Source organism: Athene noctua, chromosome Z, assembly GCF_965140245.1.
Source record: "Athene noctua chromosome Z, bAthNoc1.hap1.1, whole genome shotgun sequence".
Classification (NCBI taxonomy): Eukaryota; Metazoa; Chordata; class Aves; order Strigiformes; family Strigidae; genus Athene; species Athene noctua.
This window is the reverse complement of record NC_134077.1, coordinates 72,266,302-72,292,518: the sequence shown is the minus strand read 5'-3', so window position 1 is coordinate 72,292,518 and position 26,217 is coordinate 72,266,302. Positions and strand designations below refer to the sequence as shown.

At 39.0% G+C, this 26,217-nt stretch overlaps 1 protein-coding gene across 1 annotated transcript in view; it reads left to right on the top strand.

The window, feature by feature from the left end:
- Positions 1 to 2,206: 2,206 nt before the first annotated feature.
- The window catches only part of ZNF366 (zinc finger protein 366), a 38,616-nt gene continuing 14,605 nt past the window's right edge, over positions 2,207 to 26,217 (top strand). The window contains exons 1-3 of the mRNA XM_074932560.1: positions 2,207 to 2,304; positions 18,736 to 18,805; positions 23,581 to 24,905. Of these exons, the coding sequence (XP_074788661.1) occupies positions 23,610 to 24,905 (1,296 nt within the window). The 5' untranslated portion in view covers positions 2,207 to 2,304; positions 18,736 to 18,805; positions 23,581 to 23,609. The remainder of the gene's footprint in view (positions 2,305 to 18,735; positions 18,806 to 23,580; positions 24,906 to 26,217) is intronic.

Below are 26,217 nucleotides of genomic sequence, written 5' to 3'. Positions count from 1 at the left end.
AACGCTGTTGATGATGGGACCTGAGGTAAGATCAGTAAAGGCCTTTCATCTGCTCTCCTTGCTGAAGTAAAGGTCTCTCACAGTCTGCTTCAATCAGAATAGCAAGGTCTTATAACCTGTTAAAGATGACACACAGAAGTTTGTGTTCCATTTCTTAGCTTTGCAATCCTCAAGAAAGTGAAACCTGCTATTTGAAGCAGGGCACATCTGTGACAATTTCAACCCTCATAAATGACTACACAAACTATCACATAAACTCAGCGATCTATAATATGTAGTAATGATCCTAAGTTGGTCAGTATAGGTTTTCAGCTAACTTCTGCAGTGTGTTCCCAATGGAGAGAAGCAAATTAGATCTAATGGCAGTCTTCAGGGTCTCATTAGCCTGGCATGCCTGGGAAATAAATAAATAAATAGCACAAACTTAACCTTGTACATGTAGCAAATAAATAAATAACACAAAATTTAAAAGCCTTGAAGTGGCTACCATCTTTAAGATCTTGAAAAACAATTTTTTAAAAATTAATTTTTTGAGTTATTAGACTGACCCCACAGAACAATGCATTAATTTGTTGGCTTCCCATGCCTCTTTCCTTGTGCTTGGTATGCACTGGAGATCTGTTTGATTAGGGCCTCCATTCCCTAGGGCGTATCAAGGACTTCATTTGCAGTATATACCCTAAGTGCACTGTATTCCTGTGCTTTTAAAATTCAACCTTGTGTTACACTTTCACACATTCCAGGAAACACTGGTGATGTCATAAGGCCAGAGATCACCCATAGCACCTGTACTGCTCTGTCAAATGCTGATGTCTGTTATCAAAACTTTCAGTTTCTGAATATTAAAATAAAAGAATCTCCAGCCAAACCATTGCTAGAAGTCTTCTGAAAATAGCACCAGGAACTGCATGAAAGGACACAGGTGCCAAAATGCTACTTCCTATGTGGGTTTACAGCTTATCAATTCTCATTATTGTACAGTAAAAGAAATAATAATTTTTATGGGATAGTGTACCAACTAGTCCTCCCATTAACACTGGATTTACAGCAATAACTCAATTGACTTTGGTAGTATTCATCGAGCTGTTGCTTCCAGAGCAAAGTCTGGATGTATAATTTATAGGAGAGGGTCATTTAAAATGAGTTTTTCTTTTATGTCTTTTGCAGAACTCAACTGTGAATTGCTCATCAATGAACAGTCCCATCTCTGGTACAACATTATAAGGTTAACTGAAAACACAGTCCCAGCACAAGTGTGAAGGTGTTTACTGGCAGGAATGTTAGAATGAAAAAAAAAAAAAAAAAGAGGAAAAAAAAGGGAGCATCTGATCACTATATGTGGACTTCAGATGATAGATAAAGTTAGGGGGAAACATACAAGGAAACAAAACCACAGTGGTGCACAATGGACTAAACATATCCCAAGTATTACTCCACCAGCTGGTCAGTATCTGGTTGTCAAAATGTGTTTAATGGGGAAAGAAAGAAGCAAAATAAAATATAAAATCTGTCCTAGAACATAGCATATTGTTTTTGTTTGTATAAATCAGGATGTCTTCTATAAGGCAATTGTTTGAGATAAATTACTTGTTACTGTAATTCTAGTATCAATCTATGATCCTTACCATTTTTGTGACCCATCTCATCCCCCTTTTTATTTCAAAGCACTCTATAAATACCTAATGTGTTGTTTTCTTATGATCACAGTAAAGAGGGGTTTTAGGAATTTTTGTACCTATATCACCATGGAAACAAGATACATGTATACATCTATGGTTGCTCCTTCTCTTGAGTAAAAGCCTGCATTATTTGTGCAAGCTTATGGCTAATTGTTCTGTACATGGGTGTCTTATTTCTACCCACTACTTCAGAAATTTATTTCATGTAGTTGTACATAGCAAGCTGTAAAGTACATTTTATGAAGCCAATTATGCAGATATAATACTTGAGGAATTCCTTTTGCTTTGGATGTATTTATTTTTCCAAACATTTTGTTTGAGAGAAAACGAGATTGCTATCTGCTGTTTCCTTATTTTTTTGCAGGAAAGCAAAGGGTTGTTGACTTCCTCTCCCCTCCCTTCCTTCCTTCTTTCTGAAGGTACTGTACTCATCTGAAAAAAAGAGAACAAAATGATTGTTCCTGTTCTCCTTCTTAAGTCATTTGAAACACTGTCCCTGCTAGTTTTCCAAGTTTACTGCAATCTCTGCACGGGGGGAGGGAAAGAGATTGAGAAAGGGAGAGACTTGCCAACATGAGAGCAGGTAGAGAGTTTAGGGCAAGACTCCTTTCAGCTTCAACAACTGGTAAGTTAAGTAAAAATGCTTTTATGGTTAGTTCTTTAGAAGTGCAATATATATGCTTTTGTGTTAAGGAAAGGCATTAATCAGATACACATTTAACTGATAAAAATATAATAATCCTATGCACTAACAAGCAGTATGTTTATGCTATGGATAACTGTAGTCTTGTTTTTAGGTACTGGTAATAATAGCATACAGTTTAACCAACGCAGAGAAGAAAGTGTTTTGCAGTAGAGGCTGATAATATTCATAACATAATCTGCTGTGAATTTTGCATATATGGCTTCTGTTACCAGAATCTTATTACAGACTTCACTAACTTTACCTTGAATGTTTCAGCAAGATTCACTGGGCCATTGCTGAAATAAAAAGAGGAGCTGTGTCATACGTAAATTGATGTATTTCATGTATCATCTGCCACTACTGAAGCCTGCTCCAGCCCACCAGCCTGTGCTATAGTGGGAGAAGAATTACTAAGACTTTTTTTTCCTTCAAATCGTATTGTGTTTGTGATTATAGATGTTTAGCTCTACTCATCTGTGTGTATGATTAGTCTAGGAATAGTGACCTTTAAGACATGGTAAGACAATTCCAGGTTCTCACTTGAACAAAAAAAAAAAGAAAAAGTTCATGTTGTGAAGTACATAACACCGAAGCTTATCACCAGCATCAGTAATAGGATGGACTCGAATGTTATTTCTTTTTTTAATTGTTGTACATACCAATAATATCTTTCATGTTGGGCATAAATGTATCAGAATGATCAGAAGTGACACATCAGATGAGTGATTGAATGCAGAGTGTGTTTCAAATATTGGAAAAGAAAAATACCCCCCCATGTTTTTATAAAACCAGAATGCAGAGGTGGGGGAAAGAATTAGGACAGGTGTCCATTTCTCCGCAGAAGGAGAGCTTGGTCATCTTCTGATGCAGTATTTTTTCAAGCTGCAGCTCTCTGAAGCGCAAGGTCCTCTGGAGGATGCCCGGAGCCTGAACAGAGTGGCTCCAAATGGTGGGCAGGCATCGCGCAGGGCCAGCAGGCAGCTCTTGCTGCGCCGCTCCTGCTCCTGCTCCTGCTCCTGCTCCTGCTCCTGCTCCCTCTCCCACCGGGGCACCTGGGCTGTGCTTCTGTCCCAGGACAGCCCTCTGCTCCCACCCCTCGCTGAACCAACTAGTGGAAAGGATTTTCTTCTCCCTCTATCTGGTGTCTTTCTGCAAATCTTTCTGTAGGAAGGAGTGATCTACTCCAAATTCAGCCTGATTTCTGGGTAAGTTGTGGATTTCCTTCACTTTAAGAGCAGCAAGTGAGTACTGCCAAAGGAGGTGGAAATAACTTGTTTCTCAAACTCTGTAGCTGAATGTTGCAGCTTGGTCTAGTTTGGCACCAGTTATTAGGGTTATCAGGTTATATTTAACCCACACAGAATCATCTGCTAATAGCAAGTAAATGCCAGACGTTGCCATGAAAACCACTTGCCACATCTTTTGCTCAGGATACCTGGGTTTATATTTTATGTGACTAAATATTGATTCAAATTACACAAGATGATTTGGACACCTATTTTGACAGTTACATGCCAAACATCTGGAAAGCCACTTTTTAATTCAAGTGAGTAGCAGAAGAGTCTCTCAAACATTAAAAACCTCATAAGCCCTGTATCCATAGTGGCATTTTGCTCAGACTGCAGAGTGTCAGTCTGGACTGCAACCACCTGTAAGTTTTGATCTGCTTAGTTCAGAATTTCGATTTGCCATATAGGTAAGAGCCAGTTGCAGCCTTTATGTATAGATTTTGGTTTTGAAGATACCAAACAGTAATCTATTCTTGATTTGGACCATGCATACAATAAATACTTTCTCTGAGAGACTGAAATACATAAATATGTGTGTTCGTATTCATAGTATGTGGCCTAAGCAGTACATGCTGTTTTTGAACCCATTCCCCAATAATGAGCACAAAGAAATAGTATTTTTAAAGCAGTGCTTAATAACTTGACAGTAAAAAATAGACCTTGAATTTTTAACTTCATTCTTAGATTTCACCCATCAGGTTTAATTTTCCTTCAAATAATACATCTTTGCAATCATTTGGAGTTTATTTGTTTTCACATTGTATAATTTATTGCTGGAATAACTGTAACATGATTTAGTATAATGGTAATTTGTAACACAACTAATATCTTTCTAGAGGTGTCTGGAAGAGGAGATTTTTGGCTGATGTGTTATCCTATCCCACACTGCTGAGATACTTACAAGCAGAGAAGGTCATAGTCTGAGGCTGGATTGAATACACATCTACTACCAGTTTATGACACAAATTAAATATTTGTGAAATTAATTTTCAGTTATTTACCTCAATGTTCTAAAAAAAAAAAAAAAAAAAAGCAGCAATAAACCAAGAATAAAAAGAGAGAGACTCTGTTTATTTTGCTTAAAGTCTTATTGTTTGTATTGCTAAGAGACATATTTATGTATATAGCATACATAAGTAAATGGTCAGACAGTGTATGTATTTTCCCAGAGAATTATTAAAAGTCGTAATTACAGTTTGATTTTTTCTCAATTATAATGAAACAGAATATGTAGCATTTTACTTTTGTTCTGAAAATTAAAAACAAAACTACACCAGTGATGGAAAAGATGTAACAGAAACAAGTTGTAGCCCATGGAAATTCCAAGTTAACAGGTCTGATTCAAAAAAACATAGACACTGATAGAAGTCTTTCTGTAAGCATCAATTGCTCTTTATTAGGATTAATTATGACCAGCTTCTTTAATGGTGAAAACTCTTGAGAATGTGAGTTTTGAATACAGAATAGTAGCACTGAGTTACATTCCTAGTAACATTTTGGCATCTCTAGCATAGATTTTTAATCAGGAGATTGAATCTTTGAATTTTAAGGAGGTTTTTATCGGTTTTGCATTCTTTCAAACAAACACATCAATAAGAGCCTCGCCTTAGGACTCTCTGGATTCAGGGCAGGTACTGGTGGACTGAGAGGCATGATGTGCATCGCACAAGTGAACATATTGACATGTCTTTTTGTGCTTTTTCTAGTAGTGACAGATAGATATGCAGGATTTAGAACGAGAGAAGCACAGGGGGCTGAGTCATGGTAGCAACCTGAGACAAGCCTCGTATACCAAGGCAGAGCAGTATGGATTACCCCAGATAGCACTTATACTGTTTTCAATCTTTGATACTGCAAAGCCTTGATGATGCAGAAAGGCATCTATCTGAATGGACCACTCCACTCAGCCATACATATCAGCAGAATACCACCATGAGAAACAAAAGCAGTAAAGGCTGCATAAGGAAATAGACATTTTCTGTGACCATGATTTAAGGACACAAGTCAGGGAAAGATGTGTAAGGAAAAATAGTTTCTTACTAGTTGATAAGAAATGATGCATAGCTTCTGAGCACTCATGTGTGTTCCCCAGTAGTAATTTATCAAATGAAACAAAGTGCTCCTTCATACAGACCTTACAAGTGCTGTGTAGACTGCTACAGGTAGCTGTAAAGTTATTAATTTGTTTGATGGACTAATTTTGTACACCAAATTATTTTTAAAAGTAGATCACCTGTTAAAATCAAATGAGCATTTTCTTCTGAAATGCAGCGGTATTCCTCATTCTACTTTACCATCCCAGAAGACCCCTGCAAGTCAGCTTGAATGCCAGCTTGGAGAAGAAAGAATTATAGAGAGACAAATAATGTGAAGCCTTTAAAAAGAAAGAAACAAGTCTGAGAAAAAAAAAAAAAAAAAAGACTTTGGATTATCCCTTTTCTGCTGAAAAGCTGGTATTTTGAGACTGAGACCACAGCTTTCCATTGCTGTTAAAATGCAGTGGAATTTTATGAATGCTATTCAGATTTTCATCAGTGAAGAGGCCTAATTTAATACTAACTGGTTATTTAAAACGTATTGAACTGTGTACTGGATGACTGATTTTTCTTTATATATTTCTGGCAGGGACTAGTCCTTCTTGCCTGGCTTCTGAAATACTAATGATCCAATGCAAAAATATTATTTAATCTTTGCATTAGTTCCTTCCAAATGTAATACCTGACTTGTTTTCGTAAAACAAATGGTTTTATACTAGTGTTACCCTCATCTTGATAAACAAAACAAAGCATTTTCCTTCTAAAACGAAGTTTAATGTATTGTACAGACTTCTAACGTCACTGAATGTTATTAAGCTAAGCAATCACATATTGAAGGAAAATGTTTTCATGCTTTGAAAGTTACAGGAAGAAATTATGTGAAAATTTGCACTTTTATAAATGTTCACTCCTTATTTTCTCCTTTGTATATTAGAAAGATACATTATTAATTATTTGAATGAAGGATGAGAAAAGATATTAACTTTCTCTTTTCTCCATCTTCTACTATGAAAGTTAAAACACTGACACATTTTTCTTCTACTTTGTAGGTCTGCATGAATTAATGTGATTTAGAAGAAAAAGCTTAGGATAAAGAGTGTGTTTCCTGTAAACCTATTTTCCCTTTGCCAATATTCATAAAAAGTAAACCTGGAAACATCCAACTTTCCAGCTGCTTATGTTCATTAACAGCACTAGAATTCAGGAAACACTGAAAGATAAAAATGTTCATTGAATCCGAAGGTTTATTTAATTACAAAAAGCTAGAAGGTAAACTGCCTCTCATACATTGAAAACATCACTTTTTGCTAAAGAATTAGAGAAAGGTACAACTGATTTGAAACTGAAAACAAGGTTATGAGAAGGGTCATACATTTTTAGATGTTATTGTTAGATGATGCTGTACAACAAGGAATACTAATACACAGCAAGCAGGCATTACCAATGCAGTCCTCTGTCTGGAGGCCTGATGAAGAATAGAAACCACCTAATTTGTCCACATGGAAAGAATTTGGCAAGTTGGTGGTCCCAGGGTGGAGGAGCAGGTGTGGCAGGCCTGGGTTAGCCGCACATGGCTTTGCCCCTTCTCTGGGAGCAGCTTATTCTGATACCAGGCCCTCTGATAAGCCACAAATGTGTTTTCTGGGAGGGACAAGATGACTTCCAGTCTTCCTCTTCACTGTTTTTTTGCTCTTCTTGACTGTGCAAAAGCCACTTATGCTTTAGTCTTCTCTGGTTAGGGTTGCAATGTAACTGTTAGACTCTTTTTTGCAGTGATGAAGGACCTTTTGTTTTGTGGAGGGACCTATTCTGGATCTGCTACTAAAGGCTTTGTAAATTGGAAAGAGTATGTCCTTTTAAAACACCCAATACAATAGATTTAAACTAAAGTTAAATATACCTACTCTAAAGATATCCAGGAAGAACACATTGGAATATGGTTACTATTTCAGGTTTAGTCCTCTCTCTGAGGTGCATTCAAATGCAAGTCATGTTTCAGCCCCAGGTAAAAATTATTTGAAAGCATTATTTGAAATGGGTGTGACTTTCATACAGTACTTCCAGGTAGTAGGATGCTTTTCTACCTGTCTACTTTAAAGTATTTACAATGCATGTGTAATGAAAGCAATATCAGGAGGCAAAAAGGAAAGGGATGATCTGAGTTTAGAGCATTTGCCAGCTTCTAAGGAACAGCAGAACTTGTCTGAGAATCATCTGGTAGGCATCAGCCCACACTGCATTGCTTCCTTAGCACAGGTTTCTGAGGCTATGAAGAGTGTCCTGTATTTGCCCAAAACTATTGTCCTATGATAGGAATTCCAGAAAGCTGTAGAGGACCTTCTGGAAGAGCAAGTTGACAACGTGCTCATAGGTTTATCAGAAACTAAACCCATCCATTTATAAAGGTGCAGGAGAAGAATATCTTTTCTGCAGCATGACAACAAGGAATCACAGCAGTTATATCAAACAGTTTTTCTGCATAATGCTGCACTCACAATATGAAGTCACCAAGGTTTCCAGAATAACTTTGTATGTCTGTAGGTAGCATTTCATCAGGATGCTATGAAAGTATTCACATGCATCAGAGAAATGGTGCTGACTGAGCCACCCTCTGTATCTACCTCTTCCCTCTGCTAGAAATATCAAAATACTAATTAAAGACTTTTGATCCCAAATACATTAATTTATTTTTTCATGTCCCACAAAAAGGGAACCTCCCTTAAGCTTAAGCCACAGGTAAAGAAATGCAATTGAACAGATGTCAATGGATTCTGTGGGCAAATTATCAGGATTTGGGATCCCCTCTAATGACTGCAGTGAGGATTTTCACTACTCATTCACTACTAGACACAGAAAAAATACATGAACAGCCACTCAATGGAAGGCACTGAACATGGTTAGGACAGTAAGTTGGAACATAATTTGCAAACCTATTTATCCCCTGGGTAATGTCACCATGCCCATACCACACCCTTGCCTGTTACTCCTTCCAAAACACAATAGTTTCTATCCAGGTTTTTGTATGTGGCCCTTGACATTTTTCCAGATAAAAAGCCCTGAATAGAATGATTATGGGGGAGGGGATGGGGCAGGGATTGACAGAAAGTCTTATATTAATATATAAGCTGGTTTTTTTCAAAACTTCATTTTATATTGCTGGCTGGCCATTCTCATTTATGGGATAGTCACATTGGTTTGATGGCTTTTTTCATTTCATTTTCTTGTGATGAAAATCTGAACTGAGATAGTATGCCAGAACTTTGGCATCACTAACAGTGAAGGATTAATACTAGGGTGGTTTGGGAATTGTTCAGAATTTCAGATTTTAAACTATGCTGACTTTCTTCTTAGTCTTTTATTTTTCTTTATTTTTTCCCCCTTTGACAAAAATTATTTTCTTATTTGTTTGTAGCTCTAGTCTCTGTATCTGCTGATGACATTTGGTTAAGTCTGAGCTGCCATTCCCACTCCATATTCAGCAAAACTGGCGTTTTAAATCTGTTTCAGTTTAAAATAATTAACCTCAAGAATTTTTCCTTGTTAGTTGATTTACACAGAGATTTGTTTTCTAATTAATCAAAATCACAGCAACAATATAAAATTTGTTTAAATTTCAGATTTTCTTTAGTTCTGGCCACAAACTAATGCTTACTTTTAAAACTTTCCAGAAGTTAACAAAATAATTAAGAGCAATATGCAGGATGCATTATGCATTTTGGGGATCAGAGAGGGAAAGACTGCTTTTTGCTGTTCAGTCAAGGAGCAGATTCAAGTTTGGCATCACAGGTGAAGGGCAAAGCCAGAGAGGAAGTTATCTTAAATTACTTCCTTGCAGGCACTTCATATGATCAGTCAAAAATACCATTTTATCCTGGAACTGAAGAACTAAGCACATTTCTCTTTAAACAAACTGATTTTTAAAAATTAACTCTCATTTAAATACAATTGTGAGATGTATGTGAAGGTTCTAATTTTTCTGAACAATAGATACATATTCAGCACAGTTTCAGTGCTTTAACACAGATTTTATGCTCTGGCAGTCTGAAAAGCAGAGCTCCCCGATCACAGTGCAGATATATTGAAATTAGTTTCCTCCAATGCCACAGTAATTTGCCTTAAAAGTAATTTTAAACTCTGTCTCATTGCTCTTATTTTTTTCTATTTGGGTAGCAATGAAATAAGCGCAGGGGTGTCATAGGAATGTCCCTGATACCTCTAATTGCTTTGTTGTGTTTACTCCTGAACTTATGTTCAGAGGGAAATGTGTAAGTCACTAATGAGCCAGCTTAATTTCAAGTGTGTAATAGAGGTTAACAGGGATTCATCGGTGTTTTCAGCTAAGCAGCTTTTCCAGCAAGAATTCTGATCAAACTTCAGCTGAAAACAAATTTATTAATCATTCCTAAATGGTTAGGAAAGTATCTGGTAACTACTTTTAATGAACTGGACACCAGAAGAAGTATTCAGTAGCAGATATATTTTTCCTAATTCTGCCAGTCTCTGGATGAAATCCTCTTCTTTCAGTTCTTTAGGATATATCATGTCTTAGTGAAACACATGATATCTACCACTTCAGCAACCTTCAGTTTCACTATGAGTTTTGAATTGTGTGAAACAAAGAATTGAATGCAAAATAAACAGAAAAAGCAATGGTCCCGCTGAAGACTAATAATACTCCCCCACATTTAAGTAAAAATAGACTTTCATTGAAAAAACTGTTTTGGAGACTTTATATGAAAACTCTCCCATACAATTCTCTTCTCCCTTGGCCCTTCTTCAAGAGTACGCACACATTTTACCTGGTACTTTCTTTTTTTTGAGGTACCTGTTGCTTTACACATACGAGGTCCAGAAGGCGCAGTTAACTGCTAATGGTGTAGGAGGGTGCCAGTGGGCTGGCTGGAAGAACCAAGGCTGAAGGTGGCCCTTAGCTACCCTTTAAGATAAAAAGATGTGGGAGGAGACCAGACCATCTCCCTGGCCTCCATAGAGGTGATAATGACACTGGGACTACAGTAGGAAGGAAAACTCGATCTATTTCCTTTTTAAAGGTCATGAATGTTAGTGAAAGCTTTACTTTCAAAACAACAGCCCAAGCAGGACAACATGAGGGTTATGGCAGGGCATGCTTTTTCGAGCATTTCCATTTTGGGTGTTCTTCATAGCTGTTGTTTTAAAACAACAATATAATATAATTGTACAGCTCAAACTCTGTCTCCAGTTCACTCCATAGTGTTTAATGATTGTGCTTTGCAGATGGGAAGATTATGTCCAAAGTGTTCTTTCAAGGACTTCACACTCTATTCAATATTACTATTTTACTACCAGATCCTTCCCTATATTATTTATTTGTTCTTCAGTTCACCCTGTCTCTTACAATATCTGTACGGTGAGAAAAAAAAATCCTAAAACTTAGTGTTATCTGATAATTTTCCAGAGGAAAAGCTATTTATTACATAGGATTCCTATGGCGCCAAAAATGTGCTATTTTAATTTGCAGCGGCAGATATGGAAGTAGACAGGAAACAGGGATGGCGTGATAGGACTTCTATAAACAGTGATTAAAGTGACTCCACCTGCTTCATAGAGGCAGGGGCAGATCCATAGTTCCAGTCTTTGACATGAGACCTTATCCAGTTAAGGAGAGGAAGAAATTTGTCTTATTGGCATCTCCTCATAACAGCCAAATCCCAAATCTTGTTCTCAGCTACACCCCAGGTTTTCCATAATGATTTCAGTACAATATGGATGATGCCAGGGAGAGAATTAGGACAGTTACTTAGGATGAATTACTGCCTTTGTTTAATCGCATTATTAACTGATCTGGCCATCCCATTGTTGATTCCAGTGAGAGCAGGATCAAACTGCATTTTCATCCAGTCTGCTGTAACCAGTTAAACTTTGCACATTTGAAGGTCTGTTACTGGATGTGCTCCTGATGTCACCATCATGGCCAGTCTGTCTTGCCAGCCGTGAACTCTGGGCAGGGTCTGGAAACTCAGTGTACCTGTACCCAAATGCTCTTGGCAACCCAGTCCTGTAAGAATATTTATATGAAACTGGATGTACACCAATAACATCAAATTCAGTGCAAAATATAACAGTCACAAAATGGGAGACTTTGACTCATTTCCCTCCTCCCCTCTGAGGAGTTTGGACCCAGTCTCTTAAAGAATTGTCCTAACTAAAGCCTGTGAGGGTCACCCTGCTCTCCTTTGACTGGAGCTCAGCCATTACACAGACAAAAATGCAAGTGCCAAAGGGCAGGGAGCAGAGAGAAGTCAGACCAGGCAGTCATGGGCTGCAGATACCATCCCTCTAGAGATAGGTCTGAGCTCCCATTCAGGTGTCACTTCTCCAGGTTTACTGAAAGTTAAAGGCACTTCATCCTCCTGAGTGATTGCATTTATGGCTTGTCTACAGGCTCGTTTCAGTTCATTCTTCCTTGTAACCCCTTCTCTGTAGTGCCAAAGCTTCAGAAGGCGGCACTGAGCGTCCAGTATGGGTGAATGCAATTTGTTAAGGGACATCCTCAGCCTAAACTCTGGCCTATACACATTTCCTGAACAACAGCTATCAGCACTCAGCCTTCTGGTTTTGTGTTCAAAACAGGGAAAAGTAATCTGGGGTACCTAAGACAAATTCTTCTTGACACGAATACAGGAGTGTCTTCAAAAGCAGCCCCATGCCACACACTTGTTAGTGTGGTTGAGGCAGTAGTTCATCCCTGTGTATTCTACAAACTTCTATTCAAATATGAATGTACTTTGCTTTCCTGTTTTGGTGGAAAAAAAGAGAGACATTGTACATTTTTAAAACCCTAACCAATAAAGACTATGCAGTTAAAGGGTTACCAGCAAAAATTATCCATCTTTATAGTGACAAAATAGTGGTTTCTAAAGATGTGAAAAATTGAAGCAGAACAGGGTCAGGTGTTCATGGAGCTGGTGGAGAGATGGAAGACAGGGCATGAGTGACACAAACCACAGTGGATTTCAGGGGCTTTTAAGGAGAAGAAATAGAAGTGTTTCAGGGAGAGGTAGGTTGAGAAGAGCGTAGGTGGGCATCTGTCCTGCACGGTGCAGCTTTCACTGCCCTGGCTCCTCTCTAAATCTCTAGAGGTACAAGACCCTCCAACAAAGCATTCAGAGGTATCTCACTATCTCACTTCCCCTGGACACACTACCCATCTTTGTACGCTGCTCAGCCCACAAGATGGACTTTTGTATTAATTTTTTATATTTAATAACTTTATTTATTAAATAACTTTTATCCACATCCATCCTTCATGAAATTAAAAAAAAAAAAATCAGATCGGGAAAACTCTGAGCCACAGACAGCTGGATGTCTGAAGACAATGCTGGCAAGTTGTGATGATACGTCATGATACTCTCTCTTGTTTCTTACATTCTTCACCAGTGTCTTGTGTTAGGTACACTCCAAGCCTGAGCTGATATGGCTGGTTTTACATCCTCCTGTACCTTACCAGCAGCTCTGTTTCAGACTACATTTAGCACGTTTCTGTGGAGGAAAAAAGAAAGACTAAGGCCCACCCTGCTGTGAGGTGGGGCAGGGCTGTGCTGTGGGCACAGAGGTAGAGATTTGCTGGAGTGGCTGTTCCCTGCCCCCTTCCTCCCCACCCCGAAGTAGCCTTGAATTCCCTCTTGGTACTAGAGAGCCAGGCAGGTGGAGGTTCTCAGTTGAGGACATATAATCTTTGTCCTCTTACACATTTTTAGACCTGATAATTTGCTGTACCTTGCAGGCTCCCACCATGCGTAGCTGTGGATTAGGGTGACTTTGTGTAAACAGATAACACCAGAATCTGCGAATTTAACAGTCACTTTGTAATCCAGGTTATCTATGTATAGCTGACCATTTTAGCAGGTGGAATAGAGAAGCAGAGAGGGAGTGAACCACAGATGGAATAGAGAAGTGAAGAGGGAAGGAAACACAAGAGAAGAACTAAGAAAACTCACAAAGAGGAAGAAAAAAGAAAAAAAAAATAAAAGGAGAAAGGAGGATAAGAGAAATGAAGAACCAAAACAGCAGCAAGTCTACACTGTACTCAAAGGGCACTTCATATGTACATTGACATGACTAGAGATGGTCTGTGAGGTTTAAGTACTGCTAGGGGCATTACCAGTAAGGCCCTATTGCAGATGTTCAATGGTTAACCCAGCCATACTGCTCTGTGACCTCCACCTGCTGTCTTGCTAGGCAACAGAAAAGTAGTGATAATGATAGCAAAGGTTTTCCTAAATTAAGGACAGAGCACACATAAAAGCAATGAGAAGGATAGCAAACCATTCCACTAACCTTAGAACACAGTTACCTCACTACAGCAACAGGCAATTTAAAAAAAAAAAAATTAATCAATGCCACCACTGAAAAGCAAATTATGCCACAAACCGCTCTAGAAGCACATTTGATGCTGCAAGCAGTGCCCCAGCTTTTGCAGGGTGGGTTGTGGGACTGCTCCAGACTTCCAGCTGAGGAAATCTCAGAATCTAGTTTAACACTTTCAATAATTACCAAAACAAAAATGATCTGGAAGTTATAGAAAAGTGAATGTGCATTCATTTTGATGCTATTTAAGCATTTTCTCTATTACAAGAAATAACAAAGTAACTATACTCCTCTAAAAGTCCACATAGTGTCTTGCTCCCTGAAAAATGAGTAGAAAATCAAGTTACACATATATACAAGACTATTCCAAAAGCCACTCCATAGTCAGTGAAGCAAATGGGTATGTTTCCTAAACTTCTGTATTTACCAGCTAAAATAAAACAAAGCAATTATGTAAGTTAAAATGTTAAAATTTGGGAATAACAAAGACAATGCAGGGAGGGTATTTCTATTGCGCATTTTTCAGAGACAAGGCCCATTTCTTTGTATTGCTGATATCACACAGACAATTTTAATGGAGCTTAGCATTGCATAGGAAGCCCTTAGAGGAGAAGCAACATCTAAAATGATCAAATTTCAATCATAAAACAAGGAAGACATGCCAAAACAGAGTCAATGAAGAAAAAAAGAGCTTATTTAATATGTAAGATATCTTTGAAAGTTCATTGCTTGTTGCATCTGTTTGCCATGTCATGTTAAGCTGTTTAAACATGTCAGATTTTTAATCAGTTAAGTTTCTTAAGTGTGTGATTGTATGGTTTCCATTAAGTTGTCTGCAAATGTTTCTATCTGTTAACATATTGTCTCAGGATATAAGCTAGCTTTTTCCATATGTATACAATGTATTTGTTGAAAGTATCAAATTTTGGTCATGGCATAGACGGGTTCATATCTCACTGGACAACAGAATCCATAACAAATAGCAAAGAAAATTGTGAAGGATTATTTTCAGGGTTCATTAGAAGTCTTTTCATAAGCCTTAGTGAGGTCTGATTATGTCCTAGGATGAGTTACCAAGGTTATCAGTTTCTTTTACCAAATGTTTGCTGAGGAAAAAACCCACATTTGTTGATGGAAAGAAGAAGTTTTATCCTGAAGCCTGATACCAGCAGATGAAGGTAATTTCCCAGGGAGAAGTGAAAAGGGACCGAGCTCCTCAGTACCATCATATTGATGTAGGAAGAACAGATCTAGTGTCATCCACTTCTCATTTTCAGTCATTCCAGATCGTTTTCATGAACAATCGTTTACTTCTTTCCAGTTCCAATTCTATTAATGATGGTAATCCAAAAGGGGAAGAGAGATATTTATAGCAATATCTTTATCTTGATAGTGTTCTCCATTTAATCACACATGTGTTTCATAAAAGGCATAGAACAAGAAGCCTTATCTCAGAAGACAATTAAGCTGATGGTTTAATCATGGACTTCATTTGACATCAGGTCTATATGCATGTGTGAGAGAGAAAACAAGTGTTTGTAGAAGTGTTATTGGAAAAGATTTGACTAAACTCCACAGCAGCTATTACTCCCAGCTCAGGTCTGGTTTTTTAAGGCTTTCCCAACATCTGTGTCTCCCTAATCAGTATCTGCACTCAATGATTTTGGACACTTTCCCTAAATCCATGTTTATTTTTGCAAGGTAGTTCAAATTTCTGTCTTCTCCCAGCTCCACACTGTGGAAGAAAAAGTGCTTTCTTCATTTAAAATTTAGATTGGCTTCAAATAATGTAGCATAAGGACTTCAAGGCTGATCTGGGTCTATGAATATACACTCAAGTATAATAACATACACTCAGTATATGTTAATGGAGTTGATCTTTCAAGTTTGTGTGCTTCAAATGTAGATATGGAGAACATGGATGGGAAACACACCTTACACGGACTTCTCTAAGGAATGAGAGAGTAGGATTGACACTGATTTTAGAGAAGTTCTGGTGTGGGTTTGAACATAGCCTTTTACCTCTGTCCTCCTCTAACAATGTAATCACGCAAGCCTAGAGTAAAGAAAATACCTTAATTTGAAAAAAACCTACGCAAATAATCCGGTATAGAATAATAATGGCGGTTTAAGCCAATATCTAGTGAACCTAGTGTTGAAATAACTCTATTTTGAGCACGTTAGAACTTCTGCGTCATTCACCAAGGCAGCACTTACAAACAAAAATCTGACTTTACAAATGACAAGCAGGTGCACAGATTTTACAGATATAGAACATTAGTATCATCTAATCCAAATTCTTAAGACAGTCCATAAAACCAGCAAAACAGGCAAGATACACTTGAAAATTACAGGTTAAAAACATCCACATAATTGTTTTCCAACTTTCTGAAATTATTAAATTCCCAGTAGAAAAGGAAATAAACGGCAACATTATTGCATGATTTCACTCACACACTGGACGTAGCATGAAGACAAAGAAAAAAATGGCTTATGGAGGGTTCATGCTGCCACTGAAGGAAGCTAGCAGTGTAAGGAGGGATCAAATGTGTATTAACTGAAAATATTTGGATAGCATTAGCAGATACATTCATGTTTGTACAGGCATTCCTGGCATTTTCAAAGTATGACAAATAGCTCAAAGCCATGTAGATTTGGTAGGGAGCACTGTTTTGGTGCTGAAATGAGATGGATTTATCACAGTAAAGCCCCTTTGGTCAGATCTCGAGACTGATGCAAGTTTTGTATAAATAGCAAATGAGTGAAAACTAAGTAAAAAATTTGGTGCTTAGTTCAACTGTTGTATGACTGAATAAATTTAAACCCAAAACCTATTTGGACATATTAACTGAACAAAGGAGTTCACATTAAACCTATTGAGATAATCATAACCATTAATATAATAACAGTTTAAAAAATCCAGAGATGGAAAAAAAATCCTGCTGGTTGTTTAATCAGGCTCTTCAACTCCTTAATTTTAGCTCAAGAAATGTAAAAGTGTGTCATTTGTCACTGATCCTCATCACATCCAACAGAGAAACAGCTGTTTGATTTCATTCTTTCCTTATAGACGCCAATATTTCAGGCCCCAAGAGAAGAGGAGAAATGCACTCTTACAGGGCATGATTTCTGCAGTCACCTATGTTCAATTAAACCTGTAATTTCCAGCTAAGAGAAGCTGTTCAGCCTACTCAGCCACCTTTAGACTTCCTACACTTTCCTGTTTTATCTTCTTCTGAAATAGCAAACACAAGTGCAAACCTCCTAATAAAGTAGCCTGTTTCCCTCTGTCAGAGGGTACATATCACTTCCTCTCATCTTGGTCTCATTTCTGGCTTTACTATTGTGTTGCCCAAAAGCAAAATCACAACAGTAGTAGTGTTTAAGCTTGAGAAACTTCACAACATCACATCTTTATGGCTGGGCCTATTATTAGTCCATAAACAGAAGGCACTTTCATACAGGAAGCAGAATATTGGTTCTACTGAAGTCTAAAGAAAATTTGCTGTTGACTTCAGCACAGAACATTAACTGTAGACTGCAACAAAACATATGCTCATAGAGTGAATAGCATGTTTTACAGACTTTTAAAAATCCTTTGTCTGTAGAAATATGAGTGGAAATGAGAAAGTAAAAGGTGATTCTTACTCTGTATTGAACTCTATTCCTCTTTCATGGAAGTTAACAATATTATTAGCTGCTGCATAGATATTCTATTTTGGAAATGCCTCAACAACTATCTGAACTCACTGTTGCCTTTCTTTTCGTTTTCTGAAAGGCCAGGGAGAGAACTCATTTGTGGTTTTATTTTTCAAAATAATGTATTTCCAAATATACTTATTTATATAAAAAAGAAACTGTGAGGATGCTTGTTTGTTCTAAAGAAATTAACTTTTTAATAAGCTCTGGAGTGCTAGGTGTAGAGGGTTTTTATGTTTAAGTGCCCATTCATCATGGAAACCTCTGTCTCATTGAGCTTTCCAGACCAAGTTTTCAAAACTGAGGAGCTGAAATATTACTGAAAAAAGCTAGATTTTTTAATATCTATCCAGGATTAAACTAACATAAATGTTTAGAATCACACACCACTGGGCTAGATAGAATTAAATTTTAAATACAAAGTGCTGAAGAAAGAAAGAAGTTTTAAAGTGCTTATACAGGAAACACAAAAGGTTCCTAGGAGATATTTAAAACAAAAAAAATTTAATTCACCCCTGCTTATCTATTGTTGAGTATTAAAATGAGATCAGCTATTCCAGAGTTAGATATAACAAAATTATTGGGGAACTGTGCTATTAAAAACTTTAAAGTTCTCCACTGAAGTTAAAGAAGGAACTGCTCCTGAACTATTTCTTGCATGGTGGTGAAATCTGTAGTGTCTTCTACAGCTTCTTCCAGACTCACTTTTTTATGCAATGAAGTTCTGGTCAAGGTGAAGATCATACCTTTATTCAAATTAGCAATGATTTGTTATTGACATGAAAGGAGATGAGAAGACAGGCTACATTTAATCTTTCCTCAATTAATTTCTACATCATGGGGTTTAGCAGACTGAAGGGGAAAAAAAGCAGCAAGGTGATCCATATTTAGAATGAAAATCTGTACTTTTCCTCCCCTTTTAGGTGCTCTTTTGTTGGATTATATAGCACCTTTTTGATTGTGCTGGTCACTGACTGTTTAAACACTTTCTCTTGTAGGCTTGGTCCCATGTTGTGTGCAGCCGTGGATAGTGGAATAAACCCATACGCTCAGTGAAAGCAGCCAAAGGTTAGTAGTGCAAGGAAATTATTTCTTTCTAGTAATTTCAAGCAGTTCTACAGCCTCTGCCATGTTCCAGAAAGATTGAAATTTTGCATAAAACAGACTGTGGAAGAAGGGAGTAACCAGCAGCTGAGACAATCAATTAGACATAACTCACTGTCACTTCTGTGTATTTTTGGCAGCCTTTCAATAATCTAACAAAAGCAGTAAAAAACATAGCTGAGTTCTCAATTGCTATGGGCTTTTTGAAGCATTTTATACCCATATTGCTGGGAAAGAGTCAAATACACAAGATGAAATATATTTGAGACACAGTCATATACTCTGAAGGGAAGATTTTGGTCTATAGGCATATTTTATGTTCAAATTGTGTGAGTTTAACTTTACTTAAAATGAATTAATAACCCCCCACTTTTTCCCTTTTGGAAAGAAGTGGAGTCTTTTTCTGTATTCACAGGATTCTCTTATCCCTTTTTAATAAGTCAGGTCTTTGTACCAAAGAGTCTTCAAGATCTAACTGTTCCTTATTTTGTCCAGGGAGTTAGGGTGACAAGAAAATATAGCAGAATGCATGCTCCCTAACAATCCTCTCTGATGGAACATACACACTTATATATATTACATATATACACATACACACACAAATATAGTGTATATATAGTGTGTGTATATATATATATGTAAACCATTTCCAATGAGTGAGCTAGGGACTGAAAGTCATATCCTGGTGTAATTATTAGATACTTGTCCAGACATAAGCAAATTTTTTTAGCCTTTTCCACTATCATAGCTGTTTTTTGAATCATCAGTTTAGAGATTCTACAATACTACTCCTCCTTTGAGCACTGATTGATCCCTTTGTCTAAATTTTCCATCTAAAAGGGTGTCACCGATCCTCTGGATTCACACAGTATCTCAAAGATAATTCCACATTCTACCCTGTTATAAGGAAGTAAACTCTTTGCAAGCAGGTTTTAAAGATGCCTTCTCTTGTCCACAGCCTAACTAGGTCAGACTATCTATCTTTAGAAACAGGTTCATCCAGCACAGAGATTCTGAAAAAGAAACAAGGGTGTCTTTAGTCCTCCAACCATCTTCACGCTCTTTACCCAGCACTTCCAAGAACAGTGTTTAAATACCGTCAACATGTTACAGGTGACAGAGGAAAAATATCTAGTTTTCCGATCTAACCTCTGCCTGGTTGGATAGTGTGTACACACACACACACACACACACACATTTACATAAGTGCATCCCTCAGGAGGACTACAGGACGTGTAAGGTTATGCAGGGTAATATTTAGAGGGGCCAAAGCCCGGCTAGAACTGAATCTGACTACTGCCGTTAAAAACAATTTAGAATGCTTCTATAAATACATTAGCAGTAAAAGGTGAGCTAAGGAGAATCTCAATCCTTTATGGGATGTGAGGGGAAACATAGTCACAAAGGATGAGGAAAATGCTGGGGTACTTAATGTCTTCTTTGCCTCAGTTTTTGTAGTAAGACCAGTTTTTCTTGGGGTGCCCAGCCTCCTGAGCTGGAAAATAAAGACAAGGAGCAGAATAAAGTCCCCATTATCACAGAATCACAGAATTGTCTAGGTTGGAAAATACCTTGAAGATCATCTAGTCCAACCATTAACTTAACACCGACCGTTCTCAAATACAACATATTCCTAAGTGCTATGTCAACCCGACTCTTAAACACCTCCAGGGATGGGGACTCCACCACTGCCCCAGGCAGCCCATTCCAGTGCCCAACAACCCCTTCTGGAAATAAATATTTCCTAATATCTAGGCTAAACCTTCCCTGGTGCAACTTGAGGCCATTCCCTCTTGCCCTGTCGCTTGTTATTTCATTAAAGAGACTCATCCCCAGCTCTCTGCACCCTCCTTTCAGGTAGCTGTAGAGGGCGATGAGATCTCCCCTCAGCCTCCTCTTCTCCAGACTAAACCCCCCCAGTTCCCTCAGCCGCTCCTTGTACGACCTGTGCTCCAGACCCTGCACCAGCTCCGTTGCCCTTCTCTGGACACACTCAAGTCATTCAATGTCCTTTTTGGAGTGAGGGGCCCAAAACTGATCACAGTATTCAAGGTGTGGCCTCACCAGTGCCGAGTACAGGGGGACAATCACTTCCCTGTCCCCACCCCATAATCCAAGGGCGAAAGGTTAGCGACCTGCTACACCCCTTAGACACACACAAGTTATTGGGCTGGATGAAATCCACCTAAGCATTCATAAGAATCCTCACCGAGAGAGCTGGTGGAATTGCTCATTAAGATACTTTCCATCGTTTATCAGCAGTGCTGGTTAACGGGGGAGGTCCCAGTTGACTGGAATTTAGCAAATATGACACCCACCTACAAGAAGGGCTGGAAGGAGGATCTGGGAAATTACAAGCCTGTCAGTCTGACCTCGGTGCCAGGGAAGGTTATGGAGCAGATCATCTTGAGTGCCATCACATGGCATGTACAGGACAACCAGATGCTCAGGCCCAGTCAGCATGTGTATATGAAAGGCAGGTCCTGCTTGACAAACCTGATCTTCTATGACAAGATGACCCATTCAGTGGATGAGAGAAAGGCTAGGCATATTGTCTACCTAGACTTTAGTAAAGCCTTTGACACCATTTCCTAGAGTATTCTCCTGGAGAAACTGGCTTGGATGGGCACACTTTTCACTGGGTAAAAAACTGGCTGGAAGGCCAGACCCAAAGAGTTTGGTCAACGGAGTTAAATCTATTTGGTGGCCGGTCATGAGTAGTGTTCCCCGGGGCCCAGTACTGGGGCCAGTTCTGTTTAACAGCTTTATCAGTAATCTGAATATGATCAAGTGCACCCTCAGTAAGTCTGCAGACACCAAACTGGGAGGGAATGTTGATCTGCTTGAGGGCAGGAAGGCTCTACAGAGGGATCTGGACAGGCTGGATCAATGGGCTAAGACCAATTGTATGAGGTTCAACAAGGCTGAGTGCTGGTTCCTGCACTTGGGTCACAACAACCCCACACAACGCTACAGGCTCGGGGAAGAGTGGCTGGAGAGCTGCCTGGTGGAAAAGGACCTGGATGTGCTAGTCAACAGCCGACTGAATACGAGCCAGCATTGTGCACAGGCAGTCAAGAAAGCCAATGGTGTCCTGGCTTTTATTAGAAATAGTGTGATCAGCAGGACTAGGGAAGTGATTGTCCCCCTGTACTCGGTACTGGAAAGGCCACATCTAAAATACTGTGTTCAGTTTTGGTGCCCTCACTGCAAGGCAGACATTGAGGTGCTGGAGTGCATCCAGAGAAGAGCAACGAAGCTGGTGAAGGATCTTGAGCACAAGTCTTGTGAGGAGCAGCTGAGGGAACTGGTGTTGTTTAGCCTGGAGAAAAGGAGACTGAAGGGAGACTTTATTGCTCTCTACAACTACCTGAAAGGAGGCTGTAGTGAGGTGGGTATCGGTCTCTTTTTCCAGGTAACAAGTGATAGGACAAGAGGAAATGTCCCGAAGTTGCATAAGCGGAGGTTTAGGTTGGATGTTATTAAAAATTTCTTCACCAAAGAAGGGGTTGTCAAGCATTGGAACAAGCTGCCCGGGGAAGTGTTGAGTGGTTGAATCACAGTGTGGATGTGGTGCTTAGGGACATGGTTTACTGGTGGACTTGGCAGTCCTACAGTAACAGTTGGACTTGATCTTAAAGGTCGTTTTCAACCTAAATGATTCTATGATTCTGTGATTCTGGAGACCCAAGGCAAAAGGTAGCAGCCTTACTTAAAATGAACCAAAATTCACAACCGATATTTCAATTGAACCCCAAATTCAAGAGAAGCTCCCTGTATGACCAGTGGAACATAAAATTTGGCTAGGAGAAAATTAGTAATCTGCTTTGTCACACTGTACCACCAGAAATGCTTGGAGCATTCTTAGGTGTCAATGACTCTGAACCCCTGGGAGGTTTTTGACATTAATTCTATATTTAGCTTTATAGCAGATATTTTGCTCACCTATTTAGAAACAAAAACGTCCTCTAGATTAACTCTATAAAACTGAATGTAATTTGGAGAGTCAACAAAGGTCTTTCCTCCCCCAAATCTGCCAGGTAAATATCTCTGGGATTAAAACAAAGAAAATAAATTAATGTCTGCCTTCTTATTACAATACAAAGTGAGAGAAGCCAGGAAACATGGTGCAAAACCTGATGGTACACAGTGTCCTTAGATCACTTGGCCATTGTTCTCTCTCACAGCAGTGCATGTTAATGATACAAAGAAGTTTAACATTTTTTGGCTTTGGCTTTTCATGTCAGAACCATAATAAATGTGCACATTATTGTTTGTATTGCCATATCCTTTAGATGCACCGCCAATTTCTAGAGCATGTGCATGCATGGCCAAGGACAGGATTTTGCCTACAAATAGCCTGTCTGAATCAAATTAAGTAGCAACATTGTCATATGTGTTCAGCTACAAAGTAGTATGTCACAGTAGAGCATGTTTATGTTGCAAAGATGTTGTATGGGTCAAACTTGATTTAAACCACCAATTCCACCTCAGGAAGACCAAAGCTTCCTTGTTCTTCACTAACCAATGTAATTCAGCTTTAAAGGGCCTTTGTTTTATATGGGCCTAAGACAATCTTGGTTGCATTTAGTTAAAAAAACCCAACAACATCCAAAACAGTAAAATAGACCCCCCCAAAAAAAACCCAACAAAAACAACCCAACCCCCCCAAAAAAACCCCAAACCAAACAGAAGAATAGGGAGAAATAAAGAGATTTGGTTTTTTTGTTTGTTTTAAGGAATTTGGGCAACACAGAAAAAATCAAATATGATGAAGAATGAAGAAACGAGTTTTAATGTGAACAGTACACAAGCCTCTCCCTTCTCCTGCTACCTGCAGCCACTGAGCCCAGTTACAAAGCGACAGAGAACTCTATTTGGTGAAGAATTCAGACCACACCTCTCACATTTCCGCTATGGCCCTCCTCCTCTTGGAGACATGGAAACATTCCAGGGATCTTTGGAAGGAGGGTCTCGAAAACGCAAGAGCATGCCAACAAAAATGCCTTCTTCTATTGTCCTTGAGGATTCCTCATCACCACCAGACAGACCTGGAGATCACAATAACAGAGGCTCTTCCAGTCTCCCATTGATGTTTCAACAGCCAGCACAGCCCAAGTACAGTTCCCAGATGATCGACCTCTGCAACTTTGGTTTTCAGTTCTGTAGAACTCTGGAGCACTTTGGAGCCAAAACCATTAAGCAAGAACCAGTGAAGCCTAACATGGCATGGCCTAGTAGCCCAGCATTCATGCATCCTCCTTACCCTTATTATCCTAAAGTCCATCCTGGATTAATGTTTCCTTTCATTGTGCCACCAAATTTTCATTTTAGGAACACATTTCAGATGAAAAGACCTCCAGAGCCACCCTTCAGGAAGGCTGAAGTAAGAGAAAGCGGTGAAAATAAACAGAAAGTGGAAAGAGTAGATGTCAACCTTCAGATAGATGATAGTTACTATGTTGATGTGGGAGGTGAACAGAAACGCTGGCAATGTCCCATGTGTGAGAAGTCCTACACATCCAAGTACAATTTGGTCACCCATATCTTGGGGCACAGTGGCATTAAGCCACATGCTTGCACCCGATGTGGCAAGCTTTTCAAACAGCTGAGCCACTTGCACACACATATGTTGACACACCAGGGCACTCGGCCACATAAGTGCCAGGTGTGCCACAAGGCCTTCACTCAAACCAGTCACCTTAAGAGACACATGATGCAGCACAGTGACATCAAGCCTTACAACTGCAGGATCTGTGGCAGAGGTTTTGCCTACCCCAGTGAGCTAAAAGCACATGAGTCTAAGCATGAGAGTGGCCGAGAGAACATTTGTGTGGAGTGTGGTCTGGACTTCCCAACCCTGGCCCAGCTGAAGAGACACTTAACAACCCACCGTGGCCCTATACAGTATAATTGCACTGAATGTGATAAGACCTTCCAGTACCCAAGTCAGCTGCAAAACCACATGATGAAGCACAAAGACATCCGTCCGTACATCTGCACTGAGTGTGGCATGGAGTTTGTGCAGCCCCACCATCTCAAACAACACTCCCTAACACACAAGGTAAGCCAGCATGGCTTGTGCTCTCATCTTGCCTCAGAAGGTAGCACAAGGACTACAGGTACACTAAAGATACACGTATGTACCTCCTTGGAAAGAAGGTAATCAGTCTATAGAGCCTCGTGCTGGCCTTTTGCCAGCGGGACAGTTTTATGTGGAGCAAGAGCCCCAGCAGTGCTGGCAACAGAGAAGCTAGGTATCTCTGTCAGTCTTCAGAAAGTACACACAAAACCCACTTTGAGTAAACAGCAGTTCAAGTAAACCACCTGTATTACTTCCCAAAACTGTATTCACATCTCTCCGTTTCTGCATTTTATCTTCAGAATGGCCTTCTGTAACAAAGCATAATCTTGCAGACCTGTGTAACCCCCTTTAAATTTTGACAGAAATTTTCTTCTGAAAACCTGTTGTATTGCTTTGCTCCCTTAATTTGGAAGTAGGTGGATTGGCAGTAAACTGTATATATGCAGCAAAAGAAAGCATGTTATAACTCATTAGATTTTGAAGAATCATTATAATGAGACATTTAGGGGGGAAAAAAAAAACAACAACCACAACTAAAAAAATACTCCTTTGTGCATAAGTTATCCAGAATGTCAGTTAATAAAAGTAGACAAGCAGGACCATAATCCCAGCCAATTCATATTGAGTGGTAGTCTTGTCACTGCTGACAGCAATGACAGGAGAGTCAGTTTAGGCTTAGGAGAGGGCTTTGGAACACTCCCAAAAGATTCTTTCAAAAATAGGAAAAATGTAATTGTTCCATTCAAGAAAGTCTGAAATTGGCTTATCCACCTTTACAAAGATATTGTTAAGACAAGTCAAAACTCCACACATTTTGTAAAAAATTTCTTCCAGCTTTGCATATTTTTACTTTAACACTTGAATTTTGGCTTTTATGTGAAAAACATTAAAAATAGAGAAAGCTACAGCACTTCAGCCTTGTGGACACATTTTCTTTTAAAAACCAACATCCCTTACTTCCACATTTGCTTTTTGTTCCCTACTACATAATTACAATTTCTGCTCTTTTTGGAGATTCCCTGGTCTCTGGATTTACCATGCAAAGTTCTACTAATTTAAGACTTGGTAGTTTTATTGTCAAAGAAAATGCAATGCCCCTGAGCCTTTAGAGAGCTTCTGCTTCTTTGTCCACAGCTGCAGGTGAATTCAGCTGTGAACAGAATTCACAGTACTTAGCTGACCAAACGCAGCCTCACATCAGATAGGCAGACATGTGAAGCCGCTGTTGGTGTTCACTGTTTCAGCTTTGCAATTAACTGTGAAAACAACTGACTGGCACGAAAGTAGAGTT